The following is a 12,718-nucleotide window of genomic DNA, read 5'->3' on the forward strand; positions in this document are numbered from 1 at the left end:
ACCATTACACCAAGCAGCCAGGTACCTCCCTGGGCCCCTGGGCATCTGGGTACCCCCGGGCCCCTGCATAGGCGGGGATCCTCCAGGGCAACAGTTCTCAAACTTCATTGCACCACGACCCCCCTTCTGATAACAAAAATTACTACATGACCCCAGGAGGGGGGCCGAAGTCTAGGCCCAGGGCTGCCCCAGCTGCCTGCAGGGAGAAGCCTTTTGGTGAGGGGTAACTGGCCCTGGCTGGGCAGGGGTGTTGGGCTGCCCTGACCAGCGATGTGAGTTCGCCTCATCCTGGGGCCGGGGGTGGGGGTGTGTGCAGTGTATGTGTGAATGCATGATTGTGCATCGGGGGGGGCTGCACCGCTGGGCCCCGGGGAGGGGCGCCCTCTGATTTGCTGCCCTGTGCTGTGATAAATGGCTGAAGCAGCACCCCCACTTCCTGGGGGGTGTCGGCCCCAGCCAGGCACCTGGCACAGGCCCAGTTCCAAGTCCCCCCTCCACCCCCCCACCCGAGCAGTGTCTGGGAAGAGCCTGCGAGGCCGCCCCATTGGCGCAGGGCTGAGGTTCGGGGCTCCCTGAGCAGCATCTCGCCCACGTGGACGGAAATCTCCTTCCCTGAGTGACGCAAACGCCCGGGGGCTCAGAGCAGGCGAGCGTGGGGGGGGGGCTGTCGGAGGGGAGCACGGGGGGGCCCCGGCTGCAGCTTCTAACAGCTCAGCTGGGTGGAAATGAGCCTGGTGCTGTGGCCTGGCCTCTCCCTGTGTGTCGGCCACTGCCAGCGGGGCAGGTGGGTGCCGAGGGCCCCAGATCCCAAGGCCCCACGGTGGGGCACGAGGCCGGCAGCAGGGCTCAGGGCAGGGACAATGAGCCCCCGGCAGCCTTGGCCCAGTAAGCCCCTGAGATGTCTTTTGCCAGGGGCTGAGTGGCCTGATGGGCTCCGTGCACGCGGCTCCCAGAGCCCCTGACCCTGGCTGCTCCGTGGCCACGAGTCCCCGCTGGACACCCAGTGCAGGCAGGCCCGGGGCTGGGGCGCTCGGGCGGCAGCTGGAGGAGGCGGGCGGAGGCTGGCACTGTTCGCTCATGGGAATCTCCGTGTAGAGCCAACCTCCCGCCCTGCTCCCGCCCATCAGCAGAGCCCTGGGAGGGCCGGAGCCCGGTCGCTCACAGGTGGGGCCAGCCTTGGCTGAGGCAGCTCCCAGGCCCTGGTCCCTCCAGCAGCACCAGGAGGACACAGGGCCCTGCCCGGCCGCGCAGTAAGGAGGGGGTTCAGCACGGCTACCCAAGCTAGGGGCTGGGGGACGCAGTGGGGGGCCGCTCCCCTGGCAGGCCGTGCTGACCCCAAAGCCTCGGGGGCCCTGCGCTGCAGGGTGTGGGGGTGGGGGTGCTGCGATTCGATTGAAATGAGCCCCTGGCAGGCCGGGGCTTCCCTCGCCCGGTGCCTCAGCCCTGGCTCCAGGGCAGGTTCCCCTCGTAGCTCCGCTTGGAGCTGATGCTTCTCTTCACTTCCGGGCCCAGTCTGTTGTGTATGTTGCTGCTGAACAGCTGCCGAGGCCCACCCCAGAGGCAGCTGCATTTCCAGCCGAGGTGAAGCAAACCCCATGTTTCTGCAGAGCCTGTTAGGTGCTTTGAGATCCTCAGAGCAACGTGTGCTCATTCTCCGTGCCCCGAGCCGCCCATCCCAGACCAATGCTGAGCCGGGGGGAAACGAAACAGGATAGTTTATTAACTAGAGACATTCGACATCCCTCCCCGCACAGGAGACGCCACCTGCGACTGGCACAGGGTGGGGGGGGGCTCATAATAGAAAACAGCTGTGCCACGAGCACCCCCTGCGATGTGAACCCGGCTCCCTGCCACGCGCTGGAGGGAGGCTCCGCCCAGACCCGCTGTGTCCCGTCTGCGCCTAGTGCAGCTGACAGCATTACCGCTTTTGTCTAAAACTGAACCTTTCTAGCCCTTTTGGTTCCCACCAAACTGCCCCCCACCCCCACCCCGCAGGGCTGCATCCCCGGGTCAGCAGAGAGCACAGAGAGAGGCGCCAGCAGCCTTGGGCACAGCGCTGACTCTGGAACCTAATGGTGGCCAATTGCCTGGCTGAGCATTTTAGTAGAAACAGCTGGGTAGTGTGGAATTGTGGGTGGAGTTTGGGGGTTGTGGGCGGAGCTTGACTGTGGCTACTTATTTCCTTCCAGTCAGAAGCCTCCTTCATGGACTTGAATGCTTTCTTTTCTCACGAGAGCTCATCTTCCTGATGTTACTTTCTCGGCCCAAATAGACATATCGCTCAACTTCTTCGATTGGTTCTCTCTTGATTGTTATTTGGGCTTTTCGCTAAGTACCAGGCCGCATAAATTTCATTTTGGAGCGGACTGTTCAGTCCGACTTGGCTGATTTTGTGTTGAGCTCTTGCAGCATGTGCTGTAGTCCGCTCGTATTTTCGGCAATCAACAAAATATCATCTGCGAATCTGAGCTGGTTTCACTGCTCCCCGTTAATACCATCCTCCCAATTCATCTGCCGCAATTACCCTTTCAAGGTAGCGCAATGGCCAATTCCTTTACTAGTTTGGTATAGTTTGTGTCGACGCTCTGCTCTGCGAGAGCTTTCAGCCCTGCACTGAGCTCTACACTGTTGAATGCTTTTTCATCTTGACGAAGGCAATGCATAAAGGGAACGTGTGTTCCGGTTTATAGTGAAAATATGGTCCATTGTGCTGAAATTCCTTCAAAACCTGCCTGCTCTCTCGGCTGCTGCTCGTCCAGACTCTGTGAGACTCAGGTTGTTGTTATTTTGGTGACCAGCTTGCAGCATGGGAGAGCAGGGATACTGGACGTTAGTTCTTTAGATCTTGACGAGTGCCCTCCAAAGAAAGGCCTCGTCAGCTCAACGGTACGGCCAGCTGCGTCGTATGGCAGTGAAACGTGGGCACTGAGGACGACAGAGAAGCAGCAACTGTCTGTCACAGAGAGGGCGACAGAAAGAAGAATTCTGGGACCTTCAACCCGCGACCAAGTCCCCAGTGAAGTGATCGGGCAGCAGAGTGGAGTGTGGGATGTCATCGTCGCGAGCCGGTACAGTGACATGCGATGGGCCGGGCATAGAGCGCGGCTCACCGACAATCGATGGACTGCAGCTGTCGCTGAGCGGGCCCCTGGGGAACTGGAATGACCACTCGGCCAACCTCCAAAGAGGTGGGCAGGCTTTAGCGTGAGGAGACCTGGCCGCACAGGGAGAAGGAAGGCCAGGCTACGAGACGAACGGAAGACGTGTTGTGATGGGCACAATCTATACGAGGGCTGAAGGCGTCAGGAGCCTCCTCTCTTCCTGGGCTTGCTACAAACCTCACTGCAGGGGGAGATGCCCCGGCCAGGCAGCTGGAGCCGATTCCAAAGGTGCCGTGCAGAGCAGGACCCCAGGGCTGGGGACGACCCAGCAGCACAGAGGGCAGGGAGCGGCTGGGGAGCCTGTAGCCCAGCACTGGCTGGTGACTCTTTCAGGTAGCCCAGGAAAGGGCATGGGTGGCTCAATCCGAGCTCGGAAGGTGATCCGATGAGCTGGTCCGCTTGCCTGGGGCTACCTGGCCTCTGAGCTGTCCTGTGGGAAGGGCAGCATGGGGCAGGCAGGAGAGGCAGCCTGGCTGCTGCGAGCGCATTGCCCATCCCAGGGAAGCAGTGGGCCAGGGCTCTCCCCTGCGTGGGGAGCCTGGTGTGACCCAGGGGCTGAGGGTTGGGGAGGGAGCTCTGGGCCATTCAGAGCACAGCTGGGGAGCTGCATGCGGCCCCCCTCGTCCCAGGTCTGGCAATGCCCCCGCAGGGCAGAAGGGACGGGATTTATTGCTGTTCCAGACGCCCGCCCCAGCAGGGCCCCCAGAGCTGACTCGGCAGGAGGTACCGGAGTGGGATGTCCCAGCCGCAGAGATGCTGGGCAGGGAGTGAGAGCTGAGAGCCCCATGCGCTGGGGATGGCTCCCTGACACCAGTGTGAACTGGGCCTGTGGGGAGAGGGGTACGGCAGGTGTCCCGGGGACCCCTGGAGATGCTGTACCCCCCCAGCCAGCCCTGGGAAAGCAGCTCTCTGGCCAGTCTGGTCCCTGCTGCCCCTCACATCTCGTCGGCGTGGATTGACTTAGCTGCATTCCTGCTGGCTCCGGGTCCGTTCCCCTGGGGCAGCCCCCTGGGAGCCACCTGCTGCTCTGGCTGGGCCTGAGCGGACGTGTTTGTGCCCTTCTTCTGGCTCCCGGCAACCAGAAGGGTTGGGCCCCTGTCTGCTCCTTCCACTCCCTCCTCCACTGCAGCCTCGGACCCCAGCTGCTCCCCCGGGGGTGGTTCAGGCTCTGGGGCCGACGGCTCCTTGGGGCCGGGGGCTTCGGCCAGTTCTGAGAACTCCCCCTGGTTCAGGATGTTCCTGGAGATCACTGGGGTGTGGGGGGAAGGGCAGGATTAGGGGCTGGCTGGCAGGGTGCGCCCTGTGTCAGTGGGGCAGGGGCATGGGGGGTGCCCTGTGCTGGGGGGTGGGGGGGCCCTGTGTCAGCGGGGGTGGTGGTGCAGGGGGCCCCTTGTGCTGGAGGGCCCTGTGCCAGTGGGGTGGAGGCGCGGGGGGTGCCCTGTGATGGGGGTCGGCGGGGCGGGGTACCCTGTGCTGGCAGGGCGGGAGTGTGGGGGCACCTTCGGCTGGGGGGGCCCTATGCCAGCGGGGAGGGGGCGCGGGGAGTGCCCTGTGTCAGAGGCTGACAGGAGGAGACAGATGCTGTTTGTGGCCCTGTCTCTGGACAGATCCCTTTGGGCAGAGCCGGGCCAGGCTGCACCAGGAAGGTCCCGGATCCGCCCTGAGGGGGAACACCTCTGGGGAGCTCAATGGGGAGGGTCAGCCCTAAGGCTGGGGTGTTCGGTGCTGACCCCTCTCTGGGTCTATGGGGAAGCTCAGCCCCGCCCCCCAGCATCCCAGCTGTCACCTCCAGTGGGCTGATAGTCGTCCTGGCTGCCCCGCGACCCCCTGCGCAGAGGGCTGTAGCTGGGGAAGATGATGAGTCCCAGGGAGACGATCAGGATCTGCAGGAGGAGGGAGAAGGCTCAAAGCCCAGCCCCTGTGCAGGTGCAGGGAGTAGGGGGGCGGGAGGGGCACAGCTGGGCCCAGCCTGTGTGTGTCTGTGAGCGTGGGCACAGCCCTGGCTCTGCGGGTGTGTGCAGGAGCGGGGAGTGGGGGGGGTGTTTGGTGGGGGGAGGAGTCAGCCGCACGTGGGGCCGCGTGCTCTGTGCCCCCCGGAGCAGGCCGCGCGTGGGGCCGCGTGCTCTGTGCCCCCCCGGAGCAGGCCGCGCGTGGGGCCGCGTGCTCTGTGCCCCCCCGGAGCAGGCCGCGCGTGGGGCCGCGTGCTCTGTGCCCCCCCCGGAGCAGGCCGCGCGTGGGGCCGCGTGCTCTGTGCCCCCCGGAGCAGGCTGCGCGTGGGGCCGCGTGCTCTGTGCCCCCCGGAGCAGGCCGCGCGTGGGGCCGCGTGCTCTGTGCCCCCCCGGAGCAGGCCGCGTGCTCTGTGCCCCCCCGGAGCAGGCCGCGCGTGGGGCCGCGTGCTCTGTGCCCCCCGGGAGTGGGCCGCGCGTGGGAGCTCGGCCCATACCAGGATGCAGGTGCTGGTCTGCGCTGCTTTGCTGGACGTGGGTTTCATCAGCGCTTGCAGCTTACGCAGCTGGCCCAGCAGTGACCTGTGGGGAGGAGACAGCGTTCGAGGGGCTGGGCTCCTCGGGGCGGGAGGGGGCCACACAACCCAGCAACGAAGCCAGGCCGGCTGCTCACTCACCCAGTGGCCTTTGAGCCACCATCGTGTCAGGGGCCCCCTGCATCACCAGCCACCCTCCAATACCCCTGTGTGACGAAGTGGGACTGTTCTTAATGTTTCCTCTGAATACTGTAGGGGTGCCTCAGTTTCCCCTAGGCAGTTCTTAAGTCTCTAGGTGGTGGGATAAGGGGGTGTAATTGTTGCAGAGCAAAGGGCCAGGGTACATAAATGGCCGACACTCTGTCTCCTGGCAACTGATGGCCTGGGCCCTTCCCCCCTGCAAGGTGAGAGCTAAAGGGTTGGAGAACAAAGGAATCCGGTGACCTCCTGGCCCGGGAAAGGGACAAAGCCCAGAGGAGGAGGGGCTGGAGGGAGTTTCAGTTTGGGGCTGGCTGGGACATGGAGTGAAGTGCAGACGGGGTTGTCTGGCTCACTGCCCCCCCCCAAAATGGACCCAGCTGAGGGGTCCTGTTCTCTGCACCTACAAGCTCTGTTTTAGACCATGTTCCTGTCGTCTAATAAACCTTCTGTGTTACTGGCTGGCTGAGAGTCCTGTCTGACTGCGGAGTTGGGGGGCAGGACCCTCTGGCTTCCCCAAGACCCCACCTGAGTGGACTCGCTGTGGGAAGCGCACGGAGGGGCAGAGGAGGCTGAAGGCTCCGAGGTCAGACCAAGGAAGGTGGAAGCCGGGTGAGCTGTGTGTCCTGGGGGACAGTCTGCTCACAGAAAGGCGACTACCCCAGAGTCCTGCCTGGCTTCATAGGGAGCAGGTCCAGAGCATCGCCCAGGGACTCCGTGACACCCTGCACCTTCCATGGCTTCCCCCCAGCTCTGCTAATGCACCCTGATCTTCGGGGGGGAAAAGGGGGCTGGGAGCCAGGACGCCTGGGTTCTCTCCTGGCTCTGGGAGGGGCATAGGGGCTCGTGGTCGCATTGCACTCACACATTGTGTTTCTCCAGCTCCTGCACCTTCTTGTGCAGCTGCTGGTTCTGGACTGAACATGCTGCCACCCTGCCAGGAGAAGAGAGCAAGGGGGGTTCGGGTCCTTGCCAGCTGCCCGACCAGAGCCCAGGGACTCCCTGCCCCCGGGACGCACAGACACCTGGCTGTCAGGGCAGACGGCTGGCACCCTTGGCACGGGATCTGCTGGAGAAGGGCAGCCCGGTGCCTGGCTCTGAGCAGGGCAGGCAGTGCCCTCGCAGGGGGTCTGTGCGTGCCCACCGCGGTGTGTGCGCAAGGGGCCCCCGTTCTCACCGGCTCTCCAGCCCGTCGATGTATTCCTTCTTCCGCCGCCGGCTGTCCTGGGCCGACTGCTTGTTCCGGATCTTCCTCCGCACCTTCTTCAAGAGCCGCTCCTCAGCCTGGGGGGCAGACACAGCCTGAGAGCTCAGTGGGGCAGGCTCACGTCCCCCCAGGGCTCAGGGGTCCCAGCTGCAGGGAGCTGGTTTGGGGGGGCAAGTCCCTGTTCTTGTCTCTTGTCTGACCCTCCCCAGGCCTCCCCCACCCCGGGGGTGAACAGCTGCAGCTCTGCACTCCAGGGCCGAGCCCCGCCTGCCCTGGGCACCCCAAGGGCCCGCAGGGGCGGGTGGGGCCAGGAGGGTGGAGCTGGACTGGCCCCTCCCTGCCCTGGGCCCAGCTGCACCGGTTTGGTGGGGCTGGCAGCTGCTGGTCGCATGCTGGAGCCAGGACAGGCTCCCTTGTGGACTCGCTTTGCCCTGCAAACTGGCACCAGCAGTCACCCTCTCCTGCTTGGGCCTGCACACACGGGTACGCTCACGTGCCCTCGTGCAGGCTTGCACGCTCCTTGCACACTTGGAGGCGCACTCAGGCCGGTGCTGCCTCCCACTTGCACACTCATGTCAGCTGGCTCCTGTACCTTGGTGAGGGGCAGGTTACTGGGCAGGGACACCCCCTCTTGCGACAGCAGCCGCTTCTCCTCGTCCGTCAGGAACAGATCCGGGAACTGCAGCTGCTGGAGAGAATCACTTTCTGCAGAGCCCGGGGCAGGATCCTCCCTCCCCTTCCTCCAGCCCCCCACATCCCTCAGGGCCGGGGAGGGGCATGACCCTCTCTCTGCTGCAGATGGGAACGACAGTGACCAGGATACAAGCGAGGGCTTGGGGAACCACGTTGGTCACTGTGGGCAGCTGCTCAGCTACAGGGGCTCTTGGTGGTGGGCATGGGGGGCAATTCCCCAGGGACTGTGGGTGGGGACCAGGGGTATTTGCCACCTTCTCACAAAGTGTTTTCCCTGCTGCTGTGGGCAATGGAGAGCTGAGCCCTGCCCGGCCTTTACCCCCTGCTGGAAAGCCAGCTTGGACAGTCAGTGTGAGAGGAGGGGGGTCCTGAGCCGACTTACCAGGGCCACAGCTGCCTGCATGTCCCCAGCGCTCACCACCATGGGCACCGTGCCAGGACTGGCCACAGCAGACGGGGGTGCAGACGGTAGCTCATTCACGATGCAGGCGTCAGGGATCAGCAGGGGGGGCGACCAGTCACCTGGGGCCAAGAACACAGCACAGGGGTCAGGGATGGCTCCTTCCCTGGGGCAGAGCCTGGGAAAGGCGGGGCAGGAATGGGGGGAGCTCTAAGGCTGGGACCGAGTGGGGATTCTGCTCCTCCGGCCCACCCCCATGGCCCACCTCCACCTGGCCAAGTGTCCCCGGGCGTGGGGGCCTCAGACGCTGCCCTCAGACCCCCTGCCTCTCTGCTTCACAGCTGTGATGGGGGAGGTGCCGCTGGGCCTTGGGGCCAGCAGGAGCTAAAATGTTGATTATTGTTCCTGGGGTGAGGGGCAAAGCCCGGGGTGACGTCGGGGCTGAGGGGTACAAAGTGCAGATGGCCAGAGAGATGGGGGTGGGGTGGGGTAATTGATGGACAGAGGGGCACGGATGGTTACACGGCTGAAGCTGCCCCCTTGCAGGCTGGAAGCGCTCATCTCCAGCGGCCACCCCATAGGCAGCCGTGGGGCAGCATGGAGGATTCAGGGGGATGACTGACTCCCCTCGCCCTAAGGCTGCACTCCTCCCCCACTAAACACCAGCCTGAGGAGGGGCAGGGAGCTGTGCCCCAGAGCCACCCACCCCGGGCAGCAGAGGGCCGGCTGCCCCCACCCCGCTCACCCAGCTGGATGGAGACCACGTTGCTGTGGAGGGGGTCGCTCTGGTCGCAGATGATGGCGCAGAAGGTGCCGGGGCCCCCCAAGCCGGGCTGGGGGCTGTCCGAGCCGGGCTCGTCCGAGATGCCACTGTCGCTGCCTGGGGAGGCCTGCGCGCGGCTCGGGCTGTACACTTCGTTGGGATTGATGATCGCGTTGAGGAAGTCCTCGGGCTCGCTGTCGTTCAGCCCCTGCAACGGGCACTGGGGACGTTGGCTGGAGCCGGCAGCCCTGGCCTGCCTGGCCTGGGAAGCAGGCCCAGGCTGGGCTGGTATGCGGCTGGGAGATGCCCAGGAGCGGGCATCTTGGGGTTGTGGGCAGTGCCAGTCTCCGTGCCTCAGAATGGGGCTGAGGCGCCAGGAATTGCTGCCTTGGCCAGGCCCTGCCTGCTGGCACTTTCGGCAGTGCCAGGGCCCGTCCACTGTGCATGGGGGCATGACCACCCTTGCCCGGGCCAAAGCCCATCTCTGCAGCCCCAATGGGACCCTTCTCCGGCCCCTGGCCCGTGCAGTGGCTTGTGCTGCTGGCTCCCTCCCCAAAGGTGGCTGCCTTAGAAGGCTGGCAGGAGGGTCAAGGCCAGCCTTACCCCCGCCCCGAGGAGACAGGCAGGCCCCTGGGAGGCTAAGGAACTGGGGCAGGGCCCTGGGAAGCACAGACCCGGTTCCTGTGGGGCAAAGACCAGCACTATGCTCCTGCAGAGCAGGTGTCCTACAGTGACCTGGGGACCTTGTGTCCGAGCCCCGAGCTTGCTCTTCCCCTCCCACCTCTGCCTCCGGCCCCCGACTCACGCTGCCCCCACTGACCGCCCACTCGTCAAAGCCCTTCTCCAGGGCGGGAGCTGGCTCCAGGAGGGCGAACGGGGGATCTCGGCTTGGTAGGGTGCTGCTGGGGAACAGCTCCTTCTGCTGCTCGAAGAGAACAGCCCGGAGTGCGGGGCTGTCCGGCTCCCCCATCTGGGACAGACAGACAGACAGACAGAGAGCGCATCAGACAGCGTCCCTGCCCACCTACCCCCCCCACTGCTCCGAGAACACCAGGCCAGCCGAACCTGGGCAGGCAGGGCCGGAGGTCCCCTGCACACCTTCGGGCCGGCTGCTCGGGCATGGCTGAGTGCGGGCGTCCCCTTGTGACCCTCCGATGCCCAGGCGGCTGTGCCCTGGGGACCTAGCGATTCAGAACGGCTCCCATGTCGGGGCTGGAAGAGAAAATCCAGCCGGGCCCAGGGCGAGCCGGTCAGCAAACAAAGATGCCATCTTCCAACGCCGGCCCCAGCTCTGGGCACAGCTGGTCCTGGCAGCCCAGCTGGGCAGGGGGCAGGGCACCGCCGCCCAGGCCCATCCCTAAGGCCTTGACTTTTACCTGCATGAGCCCCACCTGTGCTGACAACGCAGGCTGGTGCCTGGGGAAGTCAGTTCCTGTTCCCACTGAGAATGCTGCGTTTCCACAACAGCCCTGGTTACTGAGCGCCAGGCGCCAGCTGGGCGCGGCCGGGGGCCCCATGCCGCTGGCGCGGGGCCCCCAGGGCTGGGCCGGGGGCGATTATGTCACATAACCTACCTTCGCCTTGTTCCAGGGAGCAGGTTGTTACCCAGCCAGGCCGGTCGGCACCGAACACTGAAGCCTTTTGCTTCCGACCAGGATCTCCGGCATCCTGGACAGCCCCAGCCAACGCCCACCCCCGGGCCTTAAAAGGGCAAAGGGCTCCTTGTCACCCCAGTGCACCCAGCCGAGGCAGGGCCTTTAGCCACCAGCCTGTGTGATGGGTGGAGGCTTTGGGCCTGGCTGTTGGCATTCAGCGACTGGATTTCCCTGCAAGGGCCCCGGGCCCAGAGACACAGGGCTGCAGCCCCAGGACTCTGCCTGGGGGGCTGGGGAGGGGAGTGGGGAGCCCTGCAAAGACGGGGGCAGGTGCCGTGGGAAGAGGGCCTTGGGTAGTGCTCTCCAGCGCCCCATCTGGCAAACGGAGGCGCGTCAGTGTGGGGCTGCCCCTTGATTAGGCATTGTCCCCTGGTGCTGCTCAGCCCTGATATTTCGCCCCGTCCCCTCCTGGCTGGAGCAGCAGATCTTGGAGGGAACAAGCAAACAGGCCAGGTTGTGGTGTCCTGCCTGTGTGATTGCGACAGTGCTCGGCCAGCTCAAGCCAGGCCCAGTGAGCTGGGGGAGCCTCATGCTGCCCCTCTGCCCTCCCACATAGCCAGGGCCCCGCATCATGGCCAGCCCATCGGGCAGCAGCACCAGCCACCCTGCTGGCATGCACCACTGGGTCACGTGATCGCTCACACACAGGGTCTGGCTCTCACACACACACACACTGGGTCACACGTTGAGTCACGTGATCACTCACACACAGGGTCTCTCACATACACACAGGGTCGCACACAGAGTCACATGATCTCTGTCACACACACAAACAGGGTCTCGTGCGCATGACCACACACCTTTGGTGCCACACTCAGACCCACCCTGCTGAAATTGCTGGTCCCCGCAGTGTAACTTCAGATGGATGGACAGACAGGCGCTCGGGGCGACGGATAGCTAGCTCGCTAGGTGATGGGTGCGTAGGGCTGGATGGACAGACAGGCGCTCGGGGCGACGGATAGCTAGCTCGCTAGGTGATGGGTGCGTAGGGCTGGATGGACAGACAGGCGCTCGGGGCGACGGATAGCTAGCTAGCTAGGTGATGGGTGTGTAAGGCTGGATGGACAGACAGGCGCTCGGGGCGACGGATAGCTAGCTAGCTAGGTGATGGGTGCGTAGGGCTGGATGGACAGACAGGCGCTCGGGGCGACCGATAGCTAGCTCGCTAGGTGATGGGTGCATAGGGCTGGATGGACAGACAGGTGCTCGGGGCGACGGATAGCTAGCTAGCTAGGTGATGGGTGTGTAGGCCTGGATGGGCAGACAGGCGTTTTGGGGGGATAGATAGATGCTGGGTGTGTAGGGGAGGGATGGACAGACAGACAGGTGGGGGGGATAAGTTAGATGACAGTGGATGAGGATGAGGATGAGGAGTGGGCACTAAAGCCAGTGCTGGGAAGTTGCTGGGTGGTCACTGGCCCCCAGGATAAGCTGACAGACCCTCTCACTGGGGCACTGTGCTGCTGGCTCACGGCCACACCCATTAGCAAACACTGGGCGCCCGGCCCCAGGCTGTGCCAGGGAAGGCTGGCATTGCCCTTTTAAGCAGCTCGCAGGCGGGCGGAGGAGGTTGGACATTGACCCCCTGAGGTGGGGCTGCAGGCAGCCCTGTGCAGCCAGCCGAAGAAAAGTGCTTTGTCCCAGGAGCCGGTTTGGCGGCAGGATGCAACTGCACTTGGCATGATCCTGCCAAGGGCTGGATCCTCCTCTCGCTCCACCGAGCGAGTGTAAATCAGGAGTGACCCCACTGAAGCCAATTGAGGGCAGGCGGAGGGGCCTGGCTGCATCAGACCTGGGGAGTGGTACCGGGACAGCCGCCTAAAACCACTGCTTAATTTGTATCGAGGCTTTCCAGGGCTGAGCCCTGGCACCTCTGGGCCTGGCATTTTGTAGCCCCGGCATCTCTGGGCTAGGCAGTTCCAAACCCCAGAGCCTCTTTCATTACAAATGAAGCTCTGCCTATAACTCCCTCATTGCTGGACAAGCCCCGGATCCCAGCGGGGTTACTGATGGGGAACAAGGCACAGCAAAGAACAGGCTCCCCCAACCCCCAATCTCACTCTTTCCCCCCCTGCCATTACTGCTTCTTTTTCTTTGGCCGGGAGCTGTCATTCAGGGGGGCAGGACAGAGCTGAGGTGCAGGATGTTGCTGGAAGGTG

General features: G+C 64.3%; 1 protein-coding gene across 5 annotated transcripts; it reads right to left on the reverse strand.

Annotated features, from left to right (window-relative positions):
- Positions 1 to 1,698: 1,698 nt before the first annotated feature.
- CREB3L4 (cAMP responsive element binding protein 3 like 4) lies at positions 1,699 to 10,730 on the reverse strand. 5 transcript variants are annotated; one of them, XM_084613806.1, is made up of 10 exons: positions 10,479 to 10,730; positions 9,710 to 9,874; positions 8,887 to 9,112; positions 8,124 to 8,263; positions 7,641 to 7,736; positions 7,019 to 7,125; positions 6,707 to 6,775; positions 5,605 to 5,689; positions 4,948 to 5,044; positions 1,699 to 4,410 (listed from the first exon to the last, which is right to left on the reverse strand). In XM_084613806.1, exons 2-10 carry the CDS (start codon positions 9,872 to 9,874, stop codon positions 4,097 to 4,099), a joined length of 1,299 nt encoding a protein of 432 aa, XP_084469932.1. In that variant the 5' UTR covers positions 10,479 to 10,730; the 3' UTR covers positions 1,699 to 4,096. The 5 variants fall into 5 exon arrangements, with proteins under 5 accessions (XP_084469932.1, XP_084469930.1, XP_084469929.1 ...); XM_084613804.1 differs by lacking the exon at positions 10,479 to 10,730 and adding an exon at positions 10,281 to 10,452 and having other exon boundaries at positions 9,725 to 9,874; XM_084613803.1 differs by lacking the exon at positions 10,479 to 10,730 and adding an exon at positions 10,281 to 10,452 and having other exon boundaries at positions 7,641 to 7,733.
- Between the last annotated feature and the right edge of the window lie 1,988 nt (positions 10,731 to 12,718).

Source organism: Lepidochelys olivacea, assembly GCF_965140295.1.
Source record: "Lepidochelys olivacea isolate rLepOli2 genome assembly, chromosome: 24".
NCBI classification, from domain to species: domain Eukaryota; kingdom Metazoa; phylum Chordata; order Testudines; family Cheloniidae; genus Lepidochelys; species Lepidochelys olivacea.